Source organism: Bufo bufo, chromosome 2 (assembly GCF_905171765.1).
Source record: "Bufo bufo chromosome 2, aBufBuf1.1, whole genome shotgun sequence".
In the NCBI taxonomy this organism is placed as follows: Eukaryota; Metazoa; Chordata; class Amphibia; order Anura; family Bufonidae; genus Bufo; species Bufo bufo.
In genome coordinates, this window is record NC_053390.1 from 482996739 (window position 1) to 483022686 (window position 25948).

At 44.2% G+C, this 25948-nt stretch overlaps 1 protein-coding gene across 1 annotated transcript in view; it reads right to left on the reverse strand.

Annotated features, from left to right (window-relative positions):
- The window catches only part of LOC120990941 (transcription factor E2-alpha-like), a 412522-nt gene that overhangs the window by 41848 nt on the left and 344726 nt on the right, over positions 1 to 25948 (reverse strand). Inside the window, exons 9-10 of the mRNA XM_040419833.1 lie at positions 3012 to 3111; positions 2262 to 2401 (exon numbers count right to left, since the gene is read on the reverse strand). Of these exons, the coding sequence (XP_040275767.1) occupies positions 2262 to 2401; positions 3012 to 3111 (240 nt within the window). The remainder of the gene's footprint in view (positions 1 to 2261; positions 2402 to 3011; positions 3112 to 25948) is intronic.

Consider the following 25948-nt stretch of genomic DNA (forward strand, 5'->3'; position numbering starts at 1 on the left):
TCTTCAGTTTTTTTTAGCCGGAGATAAAACCGTAGCATGCTACGGTTTTCTCTTTTGCCTGATCAGTCAAAACGACTGAACTGAAGACATCCTGATGCAAACTGAACGGATTACTCTCCATTCAGAATGCATGGGGATAAAACTGATCAGTTCTTTTCCGGTATAGAGCCCCTGTGACGGAACTCTATGCCGGAAAAGAAAAACGCAAGTGTGAAAGTAGCCTTAGAAGTTTAGAAGCAAATCTTGAAATTTTTCTGAAATTTAAAAAAAAACACTTTTTAGGGACCAGTTCAGGTCTGAAGTCACTTTGCAAGGCTTACATAATAGAAACCACCCAAAAATGACCCTATTCTAGAAACTACACCCCTCAAGGTATTCAAAACTGATTTTACAAATGTCGTTAACCCTTTAGATGTTCCACAAGAATTAATGGAAAAAAAAAGATAGTTTCAAAATTTCACTTTTTTGGCAGATTTTCCATTTTAATAATTTTTTTCCAGTTACGAAGCAAGGGTTAACAGCCAAACCAAAACTTTATATTTATGGCCCTGATTCTGTAGTTTACAGAAACACCCCATATGTGGTCGTAAACCGCTGTACGGGCACACGGCAGGGCGCAGAAGGAAAGGAATGCCATACGTTTTTTGGAAGGCAGGTTTTGCTGGACTGTTTTTTTTGACACCATGTCCCATTTGAAGCCCCCCTGATGCACCCCTAGAGTAGAAACTCCAAAAAACTGACCCCATTTTAGAAACTACGGGATAGGGTGGCAGTATTGTTGGTACTAGTTTAGGGTACATATGATTTTTGGTTGCTCTATATTACACTTTTTGTGAGGCAAGGAAACAAGAAATAGCTGTTTTGGCACCATTTTTATTTTTTGTTATTTACAACATTCGTCTGACAGGTTAGATCATGTGATATTTTTATAGACCAGGTTGTCACGGAAGCTGCGATACCAAATATGTATACTTTTTTTTATTTATGTAAGTTTTACACAACGATTTCATTTTTGAAGCAAAAAATAACATGTTTTAGTGTTTCCATAATCTGAGAGCCATAATTTTTTCAGTTTTTGTGCGATTACCTTGGGTAGGGTATGATTTTTGCGGGATGAGATGACGGTTTTATTGGCACTATTTGGGGGTGCGTGTGACTTTTTGATCGCTTGCCATTACACTTTTTGTGATGTAAGGTGACAAAAAATGGTTTATTTAGCACAGTTTTAATTTTTTACGGTGTTCACCTCAGGGGTTAGGTCATGTGATATGTTTATAGAGCCGGTCGGTACGGGCGCGGCGATACCCAATATGTATAATTCCCCCCCCCCCCTACTTTTTACCATTTTTTTTTTACTTTATTTGGGGAAAATGACGTTTTTGTTTATTTTTACTTGAAACTTAATTTTTGGGGGGGAAAACTTTATTTTTCACTTTATTTTTTGTCCCACTTTGGGACTTGAACTTTTGGGGGTCTAATCCCCTTTACAATGCATTCCAATACTTCTGTATTGGAATGCATTGGCTGTATGAGTAATACAGCGTACGTTGTGACAGGATGCCAGCCGAATGATTTCATCGGACATCGTGTTCCGATTAACCCCCGCCGCGGCGCAATGTAGTTTTAAAGTTAGGACGTACCGGTACGTCATGGGTCCTTAAGGACTCGGCAAACATGGCGTACCGGTACGTCCTAAGTTCTTAAGGGGTTAAAAATGATCTATCAGTAAAAAGCAACAGGTTTTTTTTTATGACAATTTTGTAAATCTGGCACAATATGTTACTCTTCTACTCTAGAGGTGGAAGAGCAAGGAGAAAAAAAAAAAACACAGCATTGAGAATAGCCTCATAATAGACTATTCCTTCAAAAGGGAATTCAGAGAATTCTCTAATTTAGACCTATCCTTGGGACAGATCATCATGATCTGATCTGTGGGGTTTGAGAAGGCACCAGTGCTCGCAGTAGTTCTGCAGCTTTCTCATTTGTCACATGGCCTAGGTGTAGCTCAGCCCCACTGAAGTGAATGGAGCTGATATACCAAGTACAGCTGCTATCAAACTGAGCTGTGCCTGGTTTGCTGAGAGAAGGTGGTGGTGCTATTTTGAGTCCTGATGCCTTCTCAAACAGCTGACCAGTGGGGTTCCTGGGTGTAGGACCCCCACCGGTCAGATACTGATGAATACTGAATTGAAAAATCTTTAATACATAGTGTGATCATATTGTTTGCTAGAGTTTCAAAACATGAGCAACTTTACAATTACCATACGCTCATGGGGGTGCAGGCCACTGAAGCCTGCAGGCTGGGTAAGAGAAGGTTGAGAGCTGCCTAGAATGGAACTGTAACCGCCCTGTCCAGTTCCACCAGAAGGAGTCCAGATATCTGATGAATTATGTAGTCCATCTGTTAACACAAAATAAGATAAAATAAAATAGGGGTCCCATAAGACATGTCCTGTTACAAACACAGAAAACTAGCACATTTGTATTTTGCATTATCAGCTTTCCTAGGCTTGGAAGAGATTAGATGTAGTATTTAATAGGGTTAACAGAGACAGGTTCATGAATCAGAAATAAATCTAAACCTATGATATATGCTCTCACATTGCCACATGCACAGGAACTTGGCAAGAAAACTTGTGATCCCTCTCTGGCATTGGGGGGGAGACCCGTGAGAACTTAACCTCTTATCTCAGGGACCATTAACATCTGGCCCGTCAGTTGCAAAACTACAACTACACTCTTCTCGAAACTGTCACAGAAACAAAGTATGCTGGGAGTTGTAGTTTCACAACAGTTCCCAAGGGTTGCAGATCCTTGCCCTATCTACAGGATGGGGGATAATTGTGACCAGTGTTGGTCCAACCGCTGGGCCTCTGTCAATCTCTACAACAGGTACCTGTGTCTGCCGCTCCATTCAACTCTATGATAGGGGATTAGTTGTTGTCAGGGGACAAACCCTTTAATAACTATACATAAAAGAAACATGGTTGGGAGGATATGTAGACCCTTACCTGTCATGTAGAATGTACCAGGGTAAAAAGAATTTGTTTGCTTTGAAATGTAATTTCCACGGTCTCCACTGTATTCATCACCAGAATTAGCAGGATATACCTGGAAACAACCAAAAACAATAAGGATGAAAATATATTTTTTTATTGTTAACTGTATTAAATAAAACAAATGAAGTACAGGTACTTATTGTACCTACTGTAGCATCTATTATAACAAAGCAAACAATCTAAAGCTGAGCATAAACATTCAATAGCCATCTCTCCTGGTTTCTCTATACACATTCACACTCAGCGGGTATGTATTGTCAATGAGAGAGAAGAGAACCACTACCAGACAATTCTTGTGGTGTCTTCTCTCCTGAGAAAACATAAGGATCAGCAGAAAAAAAATCCAGTTCACCCAATTCTTTTCTCCCATGAGAACATCTGTTGAGGGAGAGTTGGGAGCTTCCCACATACATTAGATTGATGGCCGAACCAGTCATACTTAGCAGATTCAGCTGACAGTATATTAATGTGTATGAGGAGTGCCTTTTAAGGGGATTTCCGGGAATAGTGGGTTTTTACCAAGTCCCCTCAGCCTGCCTCTGTAAATAGAAGATTCATACTTACCTGCTCCCCACCACTCTAGTGCTCTTCTGTGTCCACATTCTGGTGCCAGGCTTGTTTTCTTCCAGCACTGCATTGGCATGGTCACATGCTCCTCTGCAGCCAATGAATGGATTCAGTGGTGATGTGGCCACAAGCAGCACGTTACTGCTGAAGCCAGTCATTGGCTGCAGTGGAGCATAACCATGCATCACTGGAAGAAAAAAAAGCCAGGGATCGGAACATGGACACAGCACGATGGACTGGAACAGCAGAGTGGAGGTAAGCATGAATCTTCTTTTTATGGAGACAGGCTGGGCACTTGACAAAAATGCAGTATTCCCACAGAACCCCTTTAATGTATTTTTATAGTAGTATAAAACCATGTTCACATAACATTAGGTGAAAGGTTGTATGTTATTTTCATTTCTTCCCAAGTAAAACCTCTAGTAATACCAGGTGGTTATACAGAAACTATCACCCGTTCTTACCCATAAAGAAGTTATGTGCACTCTCACAATAACATTTTAGGGGTGGGCGATATGGCCTAAAATCTATATTGCGATATAATTTTAAGCATGTGCGATATGCGATATATATCGCGATATATTATATTTCGGGGGGGTGGGGTTAATTATTATTTTTTTTTAAATAACTATTAGCCTCCTTAGGGGCTAGAACCCTTGTCCTATTCACCCTAATAGAGCTCTATTAGGGTAAATAGGACTTCACACTCTCCCTGCTGCCGTGTGCATAGTGCACACAGCAGCAGGGAGCTGAACATGGCAGCTAGGGCTTCAGTAGCATCCTGGCTGCCTGGGTAACCGATCGGAGCCCCGCGATTACACTGCTGGGGCTCCGATCAGAAGCTGCCACCCTGGGGTCACTGCCACCAATGAGTTAATCGTGTGGAGGGAGGGGAAGGCACAATTAAAATAATACTTAGAAGAGGGGGAGTAGAAGGGAGGGGCTGTGGCCACTGCGCCACCAATGAATATAGTTAATATGCCTGAATACAAACATAGCCTGCATGTGCCAGCCATATCCCATACCTGGCCTCTATTACTGTGTGCCGTGATCTGCCGCAATTAACCCCTCAGGACCTGAGGGGTTAATTGTGGTGTATCAAATCATGCGTGTTCTGCCAGATTCCTATACCTTGGCAGAATGCTATACCAGAAGTGACGCGGCCGCACCGGAATCAGCTGGAGGAGGGTGTGTGTGGATCTGCGCAAGCGCAGATCCACTGGATTCGTAAAAATAATTGCACGTCCGTAGGAGAAGCACCTACTTCATTTGCATGCACGAAACCAAACACCGCGCGCGCGAACTCAGGGACCGCACTTAGCTCTGCTATGTGGATGACCCCACCACCCCAATATCCTGCACTCAGCTCTGCTATGTGGTGAGGCTGAACTTCTCCAGATGATGTGTCCGCGCGTGCGCACTCAGGGGTAGGGAGATCTGATGGAACATTTTGCACTGAAAAATCTACCTACCCCTGAGCGCGCACGCGCAGTGTATGGTTTTGAGCATGCAAAAGAAGTAGGTGCTTCTCCCACAGCAGTGCAATTATTTTTACAAATCCAGTGGATCTGCGCTTGCGCAGATCCACACACACCCTCCTCCAGCTGATTCCGGTGCGGCCGCGTCACTTTCAGTATAGCATTCTGCCAAGGTATAGGAATCTGGCAGAACAACGGCACATGCAGGCTACGTTTGTATTCAGGCAAATTAACCATATTAATTGGTGGCGGAGTGGCCACAGTCCCTACCCTCCTCCTCCTCTCTGTTCTCATTGGTGGGACAGTGGCACAGTCCCTCTCCTCCTCCTCTCTGTTCTCATTGGTGGCGGAGTGGCCACAGTCCCTCCTCCTCCTACTCTGTTCTCATTGGTGGTCAGCGGCAGCCGCACACAGTGGGGAGGGAGGGACTCCCTCCTTCTCCACTGTGCCGGCTCAGGAGAACATGGTGCCCGCCGAGAGCGGCGCATGCCATGTTCTACCGCGATATAAGCAAAATCTCTATCGTTTGCCAAATTTATATAGTTTATATTGCATATAGTCTTTATCGCCCACCCCTAGATGTGGGTTTTTAATTTTGCTACTAAAGAGGTGAGAAGAACAGCTACATACCTAATATCCCCCTGTTCATCATCAAGCCAATTGTGATACAATTAATTATGGAATCTTGACCACATTAATACTGTCCATTCACTACTGACAATGTACATGTATACATTTGCATAAACAGCATGTATAAAATCAGCACAACTATTATTGTTGCATGTGTTGTACAACTGCAGTTTTCTTTTGGTCCGACAGTCGAAAACATCAAGGTTGCGCTTTGATGCAAAATGGCACAAAAGCATAACTCTTTGGGGGGCATATTAGGGTTTTGTTTTTATAATTCAGGATTAAAAGAGTAAAAATGGCAGCCATTTAAAAAGTCGCTACAAAATGCAATGCAATCTGAAAGCATGTTATAGAGCAGGAGGAGCTGAGCAGATTGATAGATATATATATTTTTTTAATTCAGCGATCACCTCTACAGTATGGGGATGAGGGATCACTATTGCAATCGCTCATCCTAATACAGTTGCATTGTTTCTTGGCAGTAGATTTTTGTTTAGCCAGTACTATCTGCTGGCCAGAAACAATTTAGGTGCCTCCAGGAACGTTTGTTTCCCATAATCTGCCCAATTTTTGCACTGCCTAAATCTGTCTTTAGTGTGCATAAGAGATAGCCGTTAGTCACTGATCATACCTCCTCCCTATACAGATACTTTTACACTACTTTTGCGGATCAGTCATGGATCTGCAAAAACGCTTCCGTTACAATAATACAACCACATGCATCCGTCATGAGGGGATCCGGTTGTGTTATGTCTTCTATAGACATGAAGGATCCGTCTTGAACACCATTTAAAGTCAATGGGGGACGGATCAGTTTTCTATTGTGCCAGATTGTGTCAGAAAAAACTGATCCGTCCCCATTGACTTGCATTGTGTGCCAGGACAGATCCGTTTGGCTCTGCAAGCAGCATTTTGGTGTCCGCCTCCAGAGAGGAATAGTGACTGAACGGAGGCAAACTGATGCATTCTGAGCGGATCCTTTTCCATTCTGAATGCATTAGGGTAAAACTGATCTGTTTTGGACCGCTTGGGAGAGCCCTGAAACGGATCTCACAAACGGAAAGCCAAAATGTGAAAGTAGCCTAATTATTCAAAGGGCTGTAAAAAAAAGCAAAGACACAAGTGTATAAAATTACAAGTTTCACTGAACCTTTTCCCCACAAAACTATATATCAATCTGCTCAGCTTCTCCTGCTCTATAACATGGTCCTTTCAGATTGTCCTGCATTTTCAGATGACAGGTCCTCAGTCTAAGGTATATCCTGCCTGTGTGTGTTGACATAAATTACAAACACTAAAACATTTGGAACATTAATCAGTCCCTTTAAATAGTCTACAATTAAAAAGGTTTGGTAAATAAAAAAATCATAATTCTATTATTGTGTGGGTGTCAGTTGGTATGCACACACCTCTAGTACCATCTGCTTTATTATGGAACTTTGCTAACAATTAGGGCAGCTGGGAACACAGTAAGTTCCTCCATAAGGTAAGGAAAGAAAAATATAAAAACCAGGAACGATAAAGAAGAACATGTATTTACATATGTACATAAGAAATGTACAATATAAAAATATTCAGCTGTTTATTTAAACAAACAAAAACTGTTCACAAAAAAATAAAATTAAAAATACAGATTCACTACAGATTCTCTATTATATATGCAAAAAGCGGTCTATTGGCATTGTGGAATTCAACTCCTCCTCCCTAGAGATATTTCCAGCTTCGGTTTTAGACTATAACATCAAGTTTCACTGGATACAGCTTAACCCTAAACTGGCTTGTATGTGGTTTACAACTCGGGAAAGACTGTTAATACTAGCATGCATTATGCAAAGACATATATATGAATACTACAACAAATCCAACACCCTTTAAAATTGTCAGCAGCTATCATTGCATAAAAGTATTTGTTGAATAATCCAACCCCTGAACAAAGCTTGTAGTAACCTGTAGAAAAGTTAACAAATGCCTGTAAACATTTGAAGTCAGCTAGCTAACAAAAAAAAAAAAAAAAAACTGTGAGAATTATACTTCGAAAATGTATTTATTTACCTGTGAAGCACATGAGCTTGCTTTACTTCTTGTTCTGTATTAACCCTGGTTGAACTTGATGGACTTATGTCTTTTTTCAACCGTATTAACTATGTAACTATTTAACCCTTACACCAGAGTAAAGACAAGAAATGCAGAGGAGAAATAGTTAACAGTTACTCAGGAAGCTGTAAATCACACAAACCCCTTCCTCTCCTTCTCTGCCCCTGTTAATGTTGAAATGGGAGGGAGTTCACTCCCTCTCTACCAAACTGAAATAATTTCCTCTGCTCTGTCTGGCTTGGAAAGTGGGTGAGAGTGGAGGGTGAATGAATATAACATTGAGCCTGGAATATTGACACAAACATTATTGACTGTGTGGTTTAACATGCATAGTACTACAGTATGCTATATGTCACATCAGGAAAATGCAAGAAAAAAACAGTTGGCACTAGGTTTCTTTTCCCCGGGTAAAAAAAGATAAAAGACAACTTGTGCCTCACTTTCTAAGGAGTAATTTCAAATTATGAAATTTAAATAGCAAAGTGTAGTGGTGCTTTGGGATGAATAAAATAGTTTTAGGCCTGCTATCCATAAAACAATGCATTAGATATTCCATAAATGGCACAGGCATGACTGCAAAATGGCCTTGTGTATAGATATTAGTGCTGTAAAGAAAGTGCATCCGTTGCTCATGGCACCCATTGGTATTTTCACTAAACTAAGCTGGAAAGTCTGGACAACTGCAAACTGCGTGGCTATACCTTAAAAGGTTATAAAGGGTTTGGCGACTTTTGGTTACTGTTGACCAGTGTGTATGTAAGATGATGACTATATAGCACTATGTTGAAATTTTGTGGTATTTTCTATATTTCATAAGGAATGCCCCCTTGTTTGTCAAGTCTTTTGTGCTGTTCATAGAGAGATCTTTTCCATAAAATGGCTGTTGAAGGGTCATGTGACTAGGAAACTCACCTCCATTCAAATACACTGCACTTGCACTGTTAGTAGTTTAGTGCAGGTGCAGCGTGTCTGAATAGAGGAGGCTGAATGATGTGTTTGGCCACCTGACCCTGCATTGGTGGCCATATTATGGACAGGACCTCTATGTAGACAGCACAGAATATATACCCAAAAAGATTCGATTTTATCCGAATTTATTTGTGATGAATCACATTAAACAGCTATTGCCTGGCTGCCAAGAGCCTGTATAGTAGTGTAGAACACTGTGCATTGCAAAAACATGCATAGGGAGTCCACTGTGCTAGTCAAACAGTACAGAGAGTCTGTATGATGTGCAGATGACAGGCGTCACTCTTAGAATCAAATCCCACTTCAGTTATTTGGTCAGTTAGGCCCAAAATCACCGCTCATGTGCACGTGAAAATCACCGCTCATGTGCACGTGAAAATCACCGCTCATGTGCACGTGAAAATCACCGCTCATGTGCACGTGAAAATCACCGCTCATGTGCACGTGAAAATCACCGCTCATGTGCACGTGAAAATCACCGCTCATGTGCACGTGAAAATCACCGCTCATGTGCACCTGAAAATCACCGCTCATGTGCACCTGAAAATCACCGCTCATGTGCACCTGAAAATCACCGCTCATGTGCACCTGAAAATCACCGCTCATGTGCACCTGAAAATCACCGCTCATGTGCACCTGAAAATCACCGCTCATGTGCACAGCCCCATAGAAATGAATGGGTCCGGATTCAGTGCGGGTGCAACGTGTTCACCTCACGCATTGCACCCGCGTGGAAAACTGGCCCGTGTGAAAGGTCACACGGGCGAGTTTTCCGCGCGGGTGCAATGCGTGAGGTGAACGCATTGCACCCACACTGAATCCGGACCCATTCATTTCTATGGGGCTGTGCACATGAGCGGTGAATTTCACGCATCACTTGTGCGTTGCGTGAAAATCTTCACGTAACGCAGGCCCCATAGAAATGAATGGGGTTGCGTGAAAATCGCAAGCATCCGCAAGCAAGTGCGGATGCGGTGCGATTTTCACGCACGGTTGCTAGGTGACGATCGGGATGGAGACCCGATCATTATTTTTCTTCCCTTATAACATGCACCATACACTGTGTTCTTCGCGTTGTTGGTGACCATGGTCCCAATCTTTAGTTGGCGAGAAGACAGTCAGGATTCGATTTCTTGATGGAGGACACAAAGCAGTTCCTCTCCCTGTGCGACTCAGTTCGCCCAGACATAGTAGATGCAGAACAACGTGACGTCGCCATGCCCTGGACATGTGGTATACTGCAGGAGCATTCTGATTTGTGCCTGCAGTGGAGGCTGAAGGGGCAGCTGAGGACATTGGCACAGGACCCAAAGCTTGAGACTGGAGGCCGCAGTGCAGTCACCTGGCCAAGTTGCTGGGTAGGACCCACATTTACCCAGTGGGCCGTAAAGGACATATATTATTCTTGGCCGTAGTTATCGCTCTACACATCGGCACTGCCATCAACTTTAGCAGACACCGACTGGCCCAAATTCTGTTCAACATACGTGTGCAGGTCTGGTACTGCCTTTTTGGATAAGTAATGACGGCTTGGGACACTCCACCTTGGCTCGGCACAAGCCATCAGTTCTCTGAAAGGTGCAGAGTCCACCAGATGGAAAGGGAGGGACTGTAGTACAAGCAACTAGGCCAGGAGCACGTTCAGCTTCAGTAATTGCCTCAATAATTGATTGCTGATGAAATGAGTGATGAGGAGCAGGACCAGTAGATGATGGGAAGGAAACACAGCACCCCTTCTGCAGAGGTGGTGGAACCTTGACTGCAGGAAAAAGGGTGCACATTGGGACCCTGGTCATGTTTCACCTTCTGCCCACAGATTCTGCAAATGGCCATGCGGACGTCCTTCGGCAGCTTGATGAAAAATTTACACATGCCCGAGTATAGCATTCCCCCACCACCACTACATACTGACTGACGGGCAGTCTACCCCGCGTACGTTTGGCTCCCGACCTCCCACCCTGCTGACTCTTATTGTTCCTTAACCTTTTATTCCCATAAAGGTTTGTACCTCTCAATTAGTCTTTAAGATGCTTTAAAAAATAACTAACTGTGGTTGTATTTTTATTTTTGAGGACTTTGTCCCAATTATTTAGGCCAATGGCCTCTCTTATTTGGCTAAATTTAGGTTTTTTTAAGTTTGGCATTTTTGTTCCTCCCTGAAGAAACATTCTTTTGAGGGACAATTGGAAGGTTATTATTTAATGGTCACCATTTCCCAGGTGTCCCTTTGACCTGCACATCTGTTGAACTGTCTATTGGTTAATACGAAGTCCAGTATGGCGGTCCTAAACCAGTTGGTAAAGGTAATGGTCTTTGGTTATTGCCAAGAACCTGTTTCCTTTATGAGATCTACAGGTTTCAGTTTCCCAGTCTATATATGGGTAGTTAAAGTCCCCCATAATAATGACCTCATGATTTGCCGCCTCATCTATCTTGCTTAGCAGGGCTCGAGTCGAGGGGGAACGGGTGGGAACGGCGTTCCTGCACTTTTTTCATGGCAGGAACGCCGTTCCCAAAGTTTCAGGGCAAAAGGACTAGGAAGGAAGCGGTGAATGCTTTGTACTCACCGCTTCCTGGTCCTCGGCTGTCGGCTCTGCAGGCTGCGCAGTGCGCACAGGAGTGAGTCGCTCTGTGACGTCACGCTGTGCGCAGCCTTCACAGCACAGCCGACAGCAGGAGAAGAGGAACGTCTGCGTCCAGGAGAGGTAAGTGTTTTTTTTTTTTTTTCATATATTATGGGCAGTGGGCTGATGAGAGGCACTTGGGGGGGGGGGGGCTGATGAGAGGCACTGCGGGGGGGCTGATGAGAGGCACTGCGGGGGGGCTGATGAGAGGCACTGCGGGGGGGCTGATGGAGAGGCACTGGGGGGGGCTGATGGAGAGGCACTGGGGGGGGGCTGATGGAGAGGCACTGGGGGGGGGCTGATGGAGAGGCACTGGGGGGGGGCTGATGGAGAGGCACTGGGGGGGGCTGATGGAGAGGCACTGGGGGGGGGCTGATGGAGAGGCACTGGGGGGGCTGATGGAGAGGCACTGGGGGGGCTGATGGAGAGGCACTGGGGGGGGGGGCTGATGGAGAGGCACTGGGGGGGGCTGATGGAGAGGCACTGAGGGGTGCTGATGGAGAGGCACTGGGGGGGGCTGATGGAGAGGCACTGGGGGGGGCTGATGGAGAGGCACTGGGGGGGCTGATGGAGAGGCAAGGGGCTATTATCTGAGGTCTGATTGTTGGTCATTCATATTGAGATCTGATCTGAGGTCTTATTGGGGCTGTTAGCTGAGGTCTGATTAACATTGGGGGTCTGACCTGAGGTGTAATGAAATATATTTTTTTCTTATTGTCCCCCTCTAAAACCTAGGTGCGTCTTATGGGCCGGTGCGTCTAATAGGGAAAAAAATACAGTACTTGCTTGCTCCAGCCGACCTGCCCTGCCCTTTGCGAACGCCGTGACATCACGCGGAGGCACTTGGGTGAGTTCCCACACTTTTTTCCCCAGGACTTGACCCCCTGTTGCTTAGTAATAGATTTTCTGTGGATTCTGGTATACTAGCTGGCGTAAACAATTCGTATTTTATTATTGTTTTTGCCTCCATGTATTTCGACCCACAGTGAATCCACATCTTCATGTCCCTCACCTATATCTTCCTGGAATGTGGGCTTTAGACAGGACTTTACAGAAAGGCAAACCCCTCCCCCTTTCTGGTTTTGATGATCCTTTCTAAACAGACTGTAACCCTGTACATTAACTGCCCAGTCATAGCCATCATCTAGCCATGTCTCAGTTATTCCCACTATGTCATAGTCCTCCTCACACATCACTAATTCCAGTTCCCCAGTTATATTAGCCAGGCTTATGGCATAAGAGCTTTATATATATTTTTTACCCTACACCTTTCCTTATGAACTGTTCTAGTACCTCCTTCCATTCCTCACCCAGTTCCATTACCTGGCGCCAGCACTATCTTCCCCTCCTATATACCACTTTTTGGATATAACAAAGGTCTGCAAACAAAATTGGTAATAGATGTATATTTGAAAATTGTTTACTAAATAAATAAAAAATGATTAAAACCAGAATACCCACTTAATGCAATCAGCCCGGATTTATTCTATTCTCTCACCCAGTCGGATTGTGGCATACAACATATATCTAACACCGCCACATGTTGCTGCTCCCTGTCCAATACCACGCTAAACAAGACTTTGTGCTGCAAATGATTCCTACAGCATATATTACTCTTGTCCCAGCTACGCAACATGCATAGAGTGTAGACTGTAGACATGATGATGTATGGTTATGATGGACCCAGAGTCGGGGAACAGTTAGGTATGTTTTCCTTTGCAGGTCTGTCTGGGAAAAATGGAGTCAACTCCTTTAATATTAAAAGTAAATAGGTGATTTAAAAAATAAATAAAAAATTGTGCACAGATCTGTAATATACCAGTGTGAATGAGCAAGAAGCTGCATCTGCATTACTACCTCTGGAAGAGTCTTTGCAAACCAAAGGGTCTGGATATGCAGTGGCCAGGGGTTTGGGGTGGCCCCAACGCTATGCTGGGTCCGCTGGACACTGTCGAGGTGTTACCACGTGTTGCTGCTTCTCTCCGGAACGGATGGTAATGGGAAATAAGTCCAGAGAGTCAGGGTCTGCAGTAACCAGTGTGCTTCTTTACTGGAGGAATTCAGGTACAAAACGATACAGGCGAGGCATTGGCCTGGCTTCTACAGTCTCCTCCCTGGCAGGAGAAGGGTTTGATACTGAGGAAAGGCCTGAGCCAACTGTCCTCCTCTCTCTTCAGAAGGCTGGTGATCCAGGGTCTGTGGCAGCGTAACCCCATCTCAGCGTCTTCTTCTGGTCACTCTGTAGTCTGGCAGAGTCTCCTCCCTGGCAGAAGGAGGGTTTGACGCTGAGGAAAGGCCTGAGCTAACTGTCCCTTTCTCTCTCAGAAGGCTGGCATCCTGGTCAAGGGCCCACTGTCTGTAGCTCAGTAGTCCGGGTGGCTCCTTGGTCACAGGGCTAGTGATCCATGGTCTGTGGCTCAGCATCTTCTACTGGTCACTCATGCAGGCAGGCATGAGTCTCCCCTCCAAGCACTGGTCCCTAACTGCAGCACACTAGGGGCTCTGACTGCTCTACTTATATACTGTTTTTGCTAGACTAAAACCTTCTACTGGGAGGGGTGGAGTGGAGAAACTCCCCACAGATGCATTGTTTCAGCTCCCGTCTGGAATAGACTTACATTACAGCTTCAATGATAGTCAATGGCAATGACACAGCAGGTTTTCGAGACAAAAACAAGCTTACAGACCTAACATAGCTAAAACCACAGGCTGTTTTGGTGGTAAACAAGTCTGGTTTTTCCCCCCTCCAAAACATGGTGGTAAACAAGTCTGGGGTTTTCCCTCCAAAACATGGTATTCTTTAAACCCTATGGCAGCTGTGGAAAATTACCAGCTTCTCAATCAAAGTTCTAACAGTCTCTCAGTATTCATTAACCCTTTCCACAGAGCCATGTAAATACAGTGCAGGTACACAGTATTAAACAGTATAAGTTAACCCTTTCAAGAGAAATAAATTAAGTAGTTTTAACTTTGCATAGGGGATATAGACAAATGTCCACAAATGTCCAAATGTCAAAGTACTCCCTGCGCCAGGGCACTACACATACAAGGAAAGGAGAACAGATTTGCTGTAAGGTAAGCAATATGACACTTCCCCTGATAATTATTGATCATAAAGGAGCATGTTCAGAGAAGGACAATGGGTTTCAAGACAGCTTTCAGAGGTGCTTTCTGACAATTCACTGTGAAAAGTATTCTTACCGTACTAATCACTGTGATACACAGATGCTGCAGAGGCCAAACACTGAAAACATTTTTAACAAAATCTTAATGTAATGGTTTACAGCCCAAGACAAACATTTAGTAAAGTAATGTCCCTCAAAGTGATCACAACCCCTTAACAATCAAATTTATTGTTCTCAGAGACAGACACACACAGTAGGGACAACTTTGAATGCCAAATAACCTTTAATGTTTTTGGAGTGTAGTAGGAAACTAGAGTACCAGGAGAAAAATCCACTGTAAAATCATTCCTCTTATGAGTGAGTGAGGACCCAAATCAGTCACACATTTATGATCTATCCAGAGGAACAGAACTGTAGGCATTCCACTAGACACTACAGAGCTGTGTCTAGTGTTGAGCAACAGTTGCCTTGTTTAAATTCAGCCACTGACATGTGGGGAGCGGTACATAAAAGGAAACATTTTTAATACAATTATATTTAAAGGTGAATTTGAATTAACATGGCGACTAAAAAGAAAGATTCTAAGAAGTTTAGCTAAACCTTGAAATATACTTTCCTAAAGACTAACCTAACTGCCCTAAAATTATAATTTTTTTCACTATTTTGTTGCAAAATAGACACCCGAAGTTCAGGTGCCCATTGCACTTAAGAATCCACACTCCCATACAGCGCTGTGTATTTGAGTACGGATCCTCTTAGGCCGCACTGAGCGCCGTGGGCATAAAACATCTCTGCTCTGGCCTCTAAAAGCGCTGCCCTGCTAAAACTATACCTCCAACCTTTGTAAACAAATAAAGAGGGACACATTGTGCGGCTCACGCAGTTTTTTTCCGCACTAGGGCATGCCTCTAACTCTGCCAAAATGCAACTATACACCTAATCCCACCCCATAGTATTTATGCCCACATTGTGTCTTCACAGAACTATGCCCACATTGTGTCTTCACAGAACTATGCCCACATTGTGTCTTCACAGAACTATGCCCACATTGTGCCTTCACAGAACTATGCCCAGATTGTGCTCCCCCAGTAATATGCCCACATTGTGCTCCCCCAGTAATATGCCCACATTGTGCTCCCCCAGTAATATGCCCACATTGTGCTCCCCCAGTAATATGCCCAGATTGTGCTCCCCCAGTAATATGCCCAGATTGTGCTCCCCCAGTAATATGCCCAGATTGTGCTCCCCCAGTAATATGCCCAGATTGTGCTCCCCCAGTAATATGCCCAGATTGTGCTCCCCCAGTAATATGCCCAGATTGTGCTCCCCCAGTAATATGCCCAGATTGTGCTCCCCCAGTAATATGCCCAGATTGTGCTCCCCCAGTAATATGCCCAGATTGTGCTCCCCCAGTAATATGCCCAGATTGTGCTCCCCCAGTAATATGCCCAGATTGTGCTCCCCCAGTAATATGCTCACAGTGTGCCCCCTAGTAATATAGCCAGTGTGCCCCTCACAGAAAATAAAAAAAATTACCACCACATACATACCTTCTTCCTAGCAGCAGCAGGACAATCGGCTGCTCTAGTCTGTGAAGGAGGTGGAGCCAAGGCTGACTGCCAGCTGGCCTCGCCCCCAGCACATAACAGAGGTGTGGAGAGCCAGCAGGAGGGAAGGATGATGAAAAAGAGAGCAGATACCGGCTCTCTGCTTCATCATAATACAGGCAACTGTCTCTGCTTCCTATGGACAGCTGCCAGAAAGTGGGACATAGCCCCCTCGTACCGGCACCGCGGGAAAGCCACTGTAATCTGGGACTGTCCCGCCGGATCCAGGACGGTTGGAAGGTATGCTAAAACCTCCCATAGCATTTCTATACCAGGCTTTAGCAGAGTGGACAAAGGCAGAGTGATGTGCTATGTGAGCTCCTGCCTGCTCCCACTCACTCCACTGTGCAAAAGTCTTTTACAGAACAAGGCTTTAGCAGAGGGGAGCGAGCAAGCACAGCTTTGCAAGATTTTAGCAGAGCAGTGCTCTAAGGCTAGGGCCACATGACGACATTTTGCAGTAATGTCGTTTGATATTTTTGTATTGATAGTCTATGGCGTTACACTGCAACATTCTACAACATGACAGTTGCAGAAAAGTCCATCCAAGTTATATTTTTGTGCGACTTCTGTCGCAGTGCAACACAATAGACCAGGGATCAGCAACCTTCGGCACTCCAGCTGTTGTGAAACTCCAACTCCCAGCAAGCTCTTTCCACTTGTGTGGGAGTTTAGAGAGTATCAAAGCAAGTGTGCATGATGGGAGATGTAGTTTCACAACACCTGGAGTGCCGGAGGTTGCTAACCCCTACAATAGAAAAAAAATGTTGCACATGACTGCGACAAATGTTGTGTAGCCCTAGCTTTCGAGTGATGTTCTGCTAAAATCTTGCGCAGAGGGACTTATTCTGTACCATTACAGGCAGGAGCAGCAATGCTAGGGCCACTACAGTGCTCATTGCAGCCAAAGGGGAATCTGTACTGCCATACACAGCACTGTATCAGAGTACAGAATCTAAAGCACCATCAGCACCTAAACATCAGGTTCCTATTTTGTAAGGAAATCGTTTTTAGGAATTTTTTACAAATAATTTTAGGGCAAATAGATTCATTTTTAATAAAAGTACATTCCAAGATTTAGGTACATTTTAAGACCAGATACATTCTTTGAAGGGCACCTGTCAGCAGATTTGTATACATTAAAATGGCTACAAAGTCTCCTGAAAGATGCCCTTTAAAATGGGTTGTCTGACTCATTTATGAACATATTCCCCGTAGCATTAAACATGTTAAAATGATAAGTACACAGAGTCACCACTTAATTCCTCATAGTTTGTAGCCTGAGATGTGGATGGAGCAACAGCACTGGAAAAAGGAGGTGGTGAGTATATGATCTTTAATTTTAAAGGAAACCGTTCATCAAATTTATGCTGACCTCACGGAGGGCAGCATAAAATAGTTACAGAAATGCTGATTTCCGTGGTGTGTCACTCATGAGCTAGAAGTGGTCGCTGAGTGTTAAATAATATGTGATATAATAATTGGTATTTAATATAAAGGCTGTATTACACTACACACTGACACAATCTATAATTCTATAGTAATACACTTGGCAATGGGAGAGGTCTGTATGAGAATGTCAAGACCTATATTTGAAGTCTCCATATATGACAATGTATAAGCCCATACATTAGTTAAACACGCCTGTATCTATGGTATAAATGATTGACAGTATAAATGATTGACAGAGACAGACAAGGGGGTGGTCTTCTCACTCTCACGTCTGTTGGGGGTTGTTTGCTGCTGAACATGATTGAAGACACGCATGAAGTCTGAGTGGAGGTTCCTCCCCTTCAGAAAGGATACTTTAAAGACAATCATTTTCCCTCATGGACAATAGACTAAGACTTTTCCTAAACTATTTTTGTAAGTAGTGTTCAAACAGTAGGGCGGTGGCTCACTCTAGACGGTAGTGTGGAACAGGTGCTGCTAGCCCAAATAAGAGGGACACCCACCCTCAGAAGGGTAAATATGTAAAGCTAAAATAATGGGCGAGCACACTTCATTTGTATCATGAAGTACATAAAATTTAATTAAATCCAATAGGTCAACACGTGTATAGACATAAAATCAAGTCATTCAATAAAATAAAATACAATAAAATACCATAAAACCTATGTGCTTGGAATAGTACACTTAGATTAATACCACAAATAGATGGGATGATTTTCCACAATGTATTTAAGTCCAATTAATGGTATTGAGACCAGAGTATCATATACCTATAGATATCATGTGAAAGTCCGCTAGTTGAGTAGGGTATCTGAGGTTCTCCTATCCAGGAGATCTCTATTCACAGGTCTAATTCACGGATAGTGCACAAAAAATATATGCTGGTGTTATGACTCCAATGTGGATAGGAGGTGTATAGATCTCCTATTTCAGTCTCTGGTCGACTGCATACTTTGAACTCCTGTATATTCCCCAAACCTTGGGTGCTGGTTTTCTACACCAGTTTGCTGAATAGTATTTCAAAGTCCCGTATTCACTGTGCAAATTTCAACTTGTGTGTAAAAGCTTCTTACCTCCCTCGTGGTGGACGGACTGTTTCAAGCGTGAGTCGGGCAGCGCGGGACACTGCCGGCGTCTGACTTCGTTCAGCTGCAGCTGACTTACCCGAGGTCTCACGAGATTTCCAAACGGGATTTCGTCCGGCACGATAGAGAGGGCGCAGTGAATCTCCAATATGTTTCTGGTTATTGAAAAAAAGTCCTTCAGTTCAGTTTCATAGCATGGCCATGCTTAGACGTGGAGGTGCTTTTATTACAGGTGTGCGATCCGGCCCATACGCGTTTCGGGAACTCTCCTTCCCTTCATCAGTGGTGAAGGGAAGGAGAGTTCCCGAAACGCGTATGGGCCGGATCGCACACCTGTAATAAAAGCACCTCCACGTCTAAGCATGGCCATGCTATGAAACTGAACTGAAGGACTTTTTTTCAATAACCAGAAACATATTGGAGATTCACTGCGCCCTCTCTATCGTGCCGGACGAAATCCCGTTTGGAAATCTCGTGAGACCTCGGGTAAGTCAGCTGCAGCTGAACGAAGTCAGACGCCGGCAGTGTCCCGCGCTGCCCGACTCACGCTTGAAACAGTCCGTCCACCACGAGGGAGGTAAGAAGCTTTTACACACAAGTTGAAATTTGCACAGTGAATACGGGACTTTGAAATACTATTCAGCAAACTGGTGTAGAAAACCAGCACCCAACGTTTGGGGAATATACAGGAGTTCAAAGTATGCAGTCGACCAGAGACTGAAATAGGAGATCTATACACCTCCTATCCACATTGGAGTCATAACACCAGCATATATTTTTTGTGCACTATCCGTGAATTAGACCTGTGAATAGAGATCTCCTGGATAGGAGAACCTCAGATACCCTACTCAACTAGCGGACTTTCACATGATATCTATAGGTATATGATACACTGGTCTCAATACCATTAATTGGACTTCAATACATTGTGGAAAATCATCCCATCTATTTGTGGTATTAATCTAAGTGTACTATTCCAAGCACATAGGTTTTATGGTATTTTATTTTATTAAATGGCTTGATTTTATGTCTATACACGTGTTGACCTATTGGATTTAATTAAATTTTATGTACTTCATGATACAAATGAAGTGTGCTCGCCCCTTTATTTTAGCTTTACTTACGTGTCTTCATTCGGCGCAGGCGCTCTGAGAGAAGGACGCTCGCTTCCTCAGCACTTCCTCAGTGCGCCTGCGCCGATATAGGGAATAGTCGTACAATAAGGATTTTAATATGCCCAAAAATGAAAAATGAGTTTTGGGGGGTGACAGAAGCCCTTTAACCACCTCAGCCCCCAGTGCTTAAACACCCTGAAAGACCAGGCCACTTTTTACACTTCTGACCTACACTACTTTCACCATTTATTGCTCGGTCATGCAACTTACCACCCAAATGAATTTTACCTCCTTTTCTTCTCACCAATAGAGCTTTCATTTGGTGGTATTTCATTGCTGCTGACATTTTTACTTTTTTTGGTATTAATCGAAATTTAACGATTTTTTTGCAAAAAAATGACATTTTTCACTTTCAGTTGTAAAATTTTGCAAAAAAAACGAGATCCATATATAAATTTTGCTCTAAATTTATTGTTCTACATGTCTTTGATAAAAAAAAAAATGTTTGGGTAAGAAAAAAAATGGTTTGGGTAAAAGTTATAGCGTTTACAAACTATGGTACAAAAATGTGAATTTGCGCTTTTTGAAGCAGCTCTGACTTTCTGAGCACCTGTCATGTTTCCTGAGGTTCTACAATGCCCAGACAGTACAAACACCCCACAGATGACCCCATTTCGGAAAGTACACACCCTAAGGTATTCGCTGATGGGCATAGTGAGTTCATAGAACTTTTTATTTTTTGTCACAAGTTAGCGGAAAATGATGATTTATTTTTTATTTTATTTTTTTCTTACAAAGTCTCATAATCCACTAACTTGTGACAAAAAATAAAAAAAGTTCTATGAACTCACTATGCCCATCACGAAATACCTTGGGGTCTCTTCTTTCCAAAATGGGGTCACTTGTGGGGTAGTTATACTGCCCTGGCATTCTAGGGGCTCAAATGTGTGGTAAGGAGTTTGAAATCAAATTCTGTAAAAAATGACGAGTGAAATCCGAAAGGTGCTCTTTGGAATATGGGCCCCTTTGCCCACCTAGGCTGCAAAAAAGTGTCACACATCTGGTATCTCTGTATTCAGGAGAAGTTGAGGAATGTGTTTTGGGGTGTCTTTTTACATATACCCATGCTGGGTGAGATAAATATCTTGGTCAAATGCCAACTTTGTATAAAAAAAATGGGAAAAGTTGTCTTTTGCCAAGATATTTCTCTCACCCAGCATGGGTATATGTAAAATGACACCCCAAAACACATTCCCCAACTCCTCCTGAGTACGGCGATACCAGATGTGTGACACTTTTTTGCAGCCTAGGTGGGCAAAGGGGCCCATATTCCAAAGAGCACCTTTCGGATTTCACTGGTCATTTTTTACAGAATTTGATTTCAAACTCCTTACCACACATTTGGGCCCCTAGAATGCCAGGGCAGTATAACTACCCCACAAGTGACCCCATTTTGGAAAGAAGAGACCCCAAGGTATTCGCTGATGGGCATAGTGAGTTCATGGAAGTTTTTATTTTTTGTCACAAGTTAGTGGAATATGAGACTTTGTAAGAAAAAAATAAAATAAAAAAAAAATCATCATTTTCCACTAACTTGTGACAAAAAAAAAAAAATTCTAGGAACTCGCCATGTCCCTCACGGAATACCTTGGGGTGTCTTCTTTCCAAAATGGGGTCACTTGTGGGGTAGTTATACTGCCCTGGCATTTTCCAGGGGCCCTAATGTGTGGTAAGTAGGTAAATGACCTGTGAAATCCGAAAGGTGCTCTTTGGATCGTGGGCCCCTTTGCCCACCTAGGCTGCAAAAAAGTGCCACACATGTGGTATCTCCGTACTCGGGAGAAGTTGGGGAATGTGTTTTGGGGTGTCATTTTACATATACCCATGCTGGGTGAGATAAATATCTTGGTCAAATGCTAACTTTGTATAAAAAAATGGGAAAAGTTGTCTTTTGCCAAGATATTTCTCTCACCCAGCAAGGGTATATGTAAAATGACACCCCAAAACACATTCCCCAACTTCTCCTGAGTACGGCGATACCAGATGTGTGACACTTTTTTTCAGCCTAAATGCGCAAAGGGGCCCACATTCCTTTTATGAGGGCATTTTTAGACATTTGGATCCCAGACTTCTTCTCACGCTTTAGGGCCCCTAGAATGCCAGGGCAGTATAAATACCCCACATGTGACCCCATTTTGGAAAGAAGACACCCCAAGGTATTCAATGAGGGGCATGGCGAGTTCATAGAAATTTTTTTTTTTTGGCACAAGTTAGCGGAAATTGATTTTATTTATTTTTTTCTCACAAAGTCTCCCTTTCCGCTAACTTGGGACAAAAATTTCAATCTTTCATGGACTCAATATGCCCCTCACGGAATACCTGGGGGTGTCTTCTTTCCGAAATGGGGTCACATGTGGGGTATTTATACTGCCCTGGCATTCTAGGGGCCCTAAAGCGTGAGAAGAAGTCTGGAATATAAATGTCTAAAATTTTTTACGCATTTGGATTCCGTGAGGGGTATGGTGAGTTCATGTGAGATTTAATTTTTTGACACAAGTTAGTGGAATATGAGACTTTGTAAGAAAAAAAATAAAATTTCCGCTAACTTGGGCCAAAAAAATGTCTGAATGGAGCCTTACAGAGGGGTGATCAATGACAGGGGGGGTGATCAATGACAGGGGGGGTGATCAATGACAGGGGGGTGATCAATGACAGGGGGGTGATCAGGGAGTCTATATGGGGTGATCACCACAGTCATTGATCATGCCCCTGTAAGGCTCCATTCAGACGTCCGTGTGCGTTTTGCGGATCCGATCCATCTATCAGTGGATCCGTAAAAATCATGCGGACGTCTGAATGGAGCTTTACAGGGGGGTGATCAATGACAGGGGTGTAATCAATGACAGGGGTGTAATCAATGACAGGGGGGTGATCAGGGAGTCTATATGGGGTGATCACCACAGTCATTGATCATGCCCCTGTAAGGCTGCATTCAGACGTCCGTGTGCGTTTTGCGGATCCGATCCATCTATCAGTGGATCCGTAAAAATCATGCGGACGTCTGAATGGAGCTTTACAGGGGGGTGATCAATGACAGGGGTGTAATCAATGACAGGGGGGTGATCAGGGAGTCTATATGGGGTGATCACCACAGTCATTGATCATGCCCCTGTAAGGCTCCATTCAGACGTCCGTGTGCGTTTTGCGGATCCGATCCATCTATCAGTGGATCCGCAAAAATCATGCGGACGTCTGAATGGAGCTTTACAGGGGGGTGATCAATGACAGGGGGGTAATCAATGACAGGGGGGTGATCAGGGAGTCTATATGGGGTGATCACCACAGTCATTGATCATGCCCCTGTAAGGCTCCATTCAGACGTCCGTGTGCGTTTTGCGGATCCGATCCATCTATCAGTGGATCCGTAAAAATCATGCGGACGCCTGAATGGAGCTTTACAGGGGTGTGATCAATGACAGGGGGGTAATCAATGACAGGGGGGTGATCAGGGAGTCTATATGGGGTGATCAGGGGTGATCAAGGGTGAATAAGGGGTTAATAAGTGACGGGGGGGGGGGGGTGTAGTGTAGTGTGGTGCAACATATTACTGAGCTACCTGTGTCCTCTGGTGGTCGATCCAAACAAAGGGGACCACCAGAGGACCAGGTAGCAGGTATATTAGACGCTGTTATCATAACAGCGTCTAATATACCTGTTAGGGGTTAAAAAAATCACATCTCCAGCCTGCCAGCGAACGATCGCCGCTGGCAGGCTGGAGATCCACTTTCTTACCTTCCGTTCCTGTGAGCGCGCGCGCCTGTGTGCGCGCGTTCACAGGAAATCTCGGCCATCGCGAGAGGACGCGCCGGCGCGTCCACTCGGAATGAATCAACCACCTCCAGGACGCGTCTGTGCGTACAGCGGTCCGGAGGTGGTTAAAGGGTTTCTACCACCTCATTTTGACCTAATTAGCTTTTATTGCTATGCAAATGAGCCTCTAGGTGCTATGGGGGCGTCTTTTCAGCACCTAGCGGCTCCGTCTACTCACCCTGTATTCCGCCCCGCTCGTCCGTCAAGCCCGCCCAACTCCTCTAGATTGCCAGCCTCCATCTCATCCATCGTCTGAATTATCACGCCTGCGCCGTGTGCGTCTGTATTCGGCGCAGGCGCAGTGACTGACCGCTCCCTGCGCCTGTATCTCCACTGCGCCTGCGCCGATTACGTCAGAGTGCTCTGAGGAACAGACTACTCCCGTAATAGGCGCAGTGGAGATGCCGGCGCAGGGAGCGGTCAGACAGTCACTGCGCCTGCGCCGAATACAGACGCACACGGCGCAGGCGTGAGAATTCGGCCGATGGATGAGATGGAGGCTGGCAATCTAGAGGAGATGGGCAGGCTAACAGACGAGCTGGGCGCAATACAGGGTGAGTAGACGGAGTCTCTAGGTGCTGAAAAGACGCCCCCATAGCACCTAGAGGCTCATTTGCATAGCAATAAAAGTTGGTTTTTTAGTGTAACGGCTGCACACAAAAGGTCTTAGAATAGCATGGTTAGGTAGAGCAGACACTAGCAGATCGCTAGTGTCTGACAGCTAATTAGTTCCAAACGAGGTGGTAGAATCCCTTTAATCATACAGATGAGAAAGGGTCAGTACAGCAAGAGAAGACATTGCAGATCTCTGCTGAAGGTGACTGTGTCAGTAGACAATGACAAGTCTATACACCAGCAGACATTGCATATTAAAGAGGCAAAGTTACAATTAAAATTGCAGAAGCAATTAATGAAAATATGCAAAGAAATCCCCACATAAGATTCAAATCTACATGCGTGCAGGAATTCTGAGATTTTTGCGAGGCATGCAGACAGATTGGAATTATCAAATGAACAAAGGAAACAATTATTTAGATTGTGGTTTCCTGTGAATTTTTAAGTCTAGCAATGAAACAGGTTGATAAGGATGAATGGATTTCTCATAATGATGTTCAAAGATTAAAAGAGCTGATTTGGTGCACTAGAAGTGACAGCATGCCCACATATGAAATCCTAAAGGAATTAAAAATTGTCAGAAAGGAATCCACATTTATGTCCATTTTTGAACGGACATACAAAGCAGTTGAGAATGCCAAACCTTCACATATCATTCACATGTTTGTCATAAAGTTCAAATTTTTAGAGCCTTCTATATTAGTGTTGGCATCAGAAAAACAAACATTATTTCAGGCTGCCAAGTTTTTGGACATTATGAGGAAACAAATGAAGCAGAAAATGTCTCCATCACACACGTGTAGAGAGAACACAGGCAGATGTAAAAATAGACAGAATCCGGCCTAAGAAGACTCAAATATCATATACATGTTACAAAAACAAAGATACTCTTTATGAGGAACGAAGAAAGTTACATGTACCATTGATTTCACTGAAAAACTGGTCGTGGTTTACGTTCCACTTCAAACTAATCACTGAAAAAAGGGAACACTGTGTGAAAAAGCTAAAAAGCTATTTTTATTAGAACACTCTAAAATGTGTGTGAACGGGACGGATAAACTCTACCTAAATTAAACCCTTCCCGAACGCAATCTGTATATATACGTGATAGCTGCACATGCCCCGTGCAGCTACCACGTGTATAGACGTCATGGCAGTTCTTTAACCCAAGCGCTTCAAAGCGCTTGGATTAAAGCTTCTTCCCCTGCTGCTGTCAGGGACAGGATACAGTCTAGTAATGCCGGCAAGGGACCAATCAGAGTGGGCCCTTGCCGACAATCGATCCGATTGGTTAGTCTGTGCAGACTAACCAATCGGATCGCGGCAGTGTTAAAATGCCAGTTTCAGGCTCTGATCTGCGCTCTGCAGATCAGAGCCTGAAATCAGGTAATGTGTAATGAAGCCTCTCCCATCTGTGCCCCCGATCTTTGCCCCCTTCCTGTGCGCCTCCAACCTCCCCACCCCTCCTGTGAGCTTGGCCTCCGATGCGATCCCCGCCCCCCCATCCATTTTTTGTACCCCTGATGCGGTCCGCCTCCCCCCCATGCATGCATCAGGCCCCCAAATATGCCCCCTCCTGCTGGCCATGCCCCCCCTTTAAAGCGCTGCCCCCTATCTGTGCCTCCTGCCCAGATGCGGTCCCCCTGCTTTATTTGATG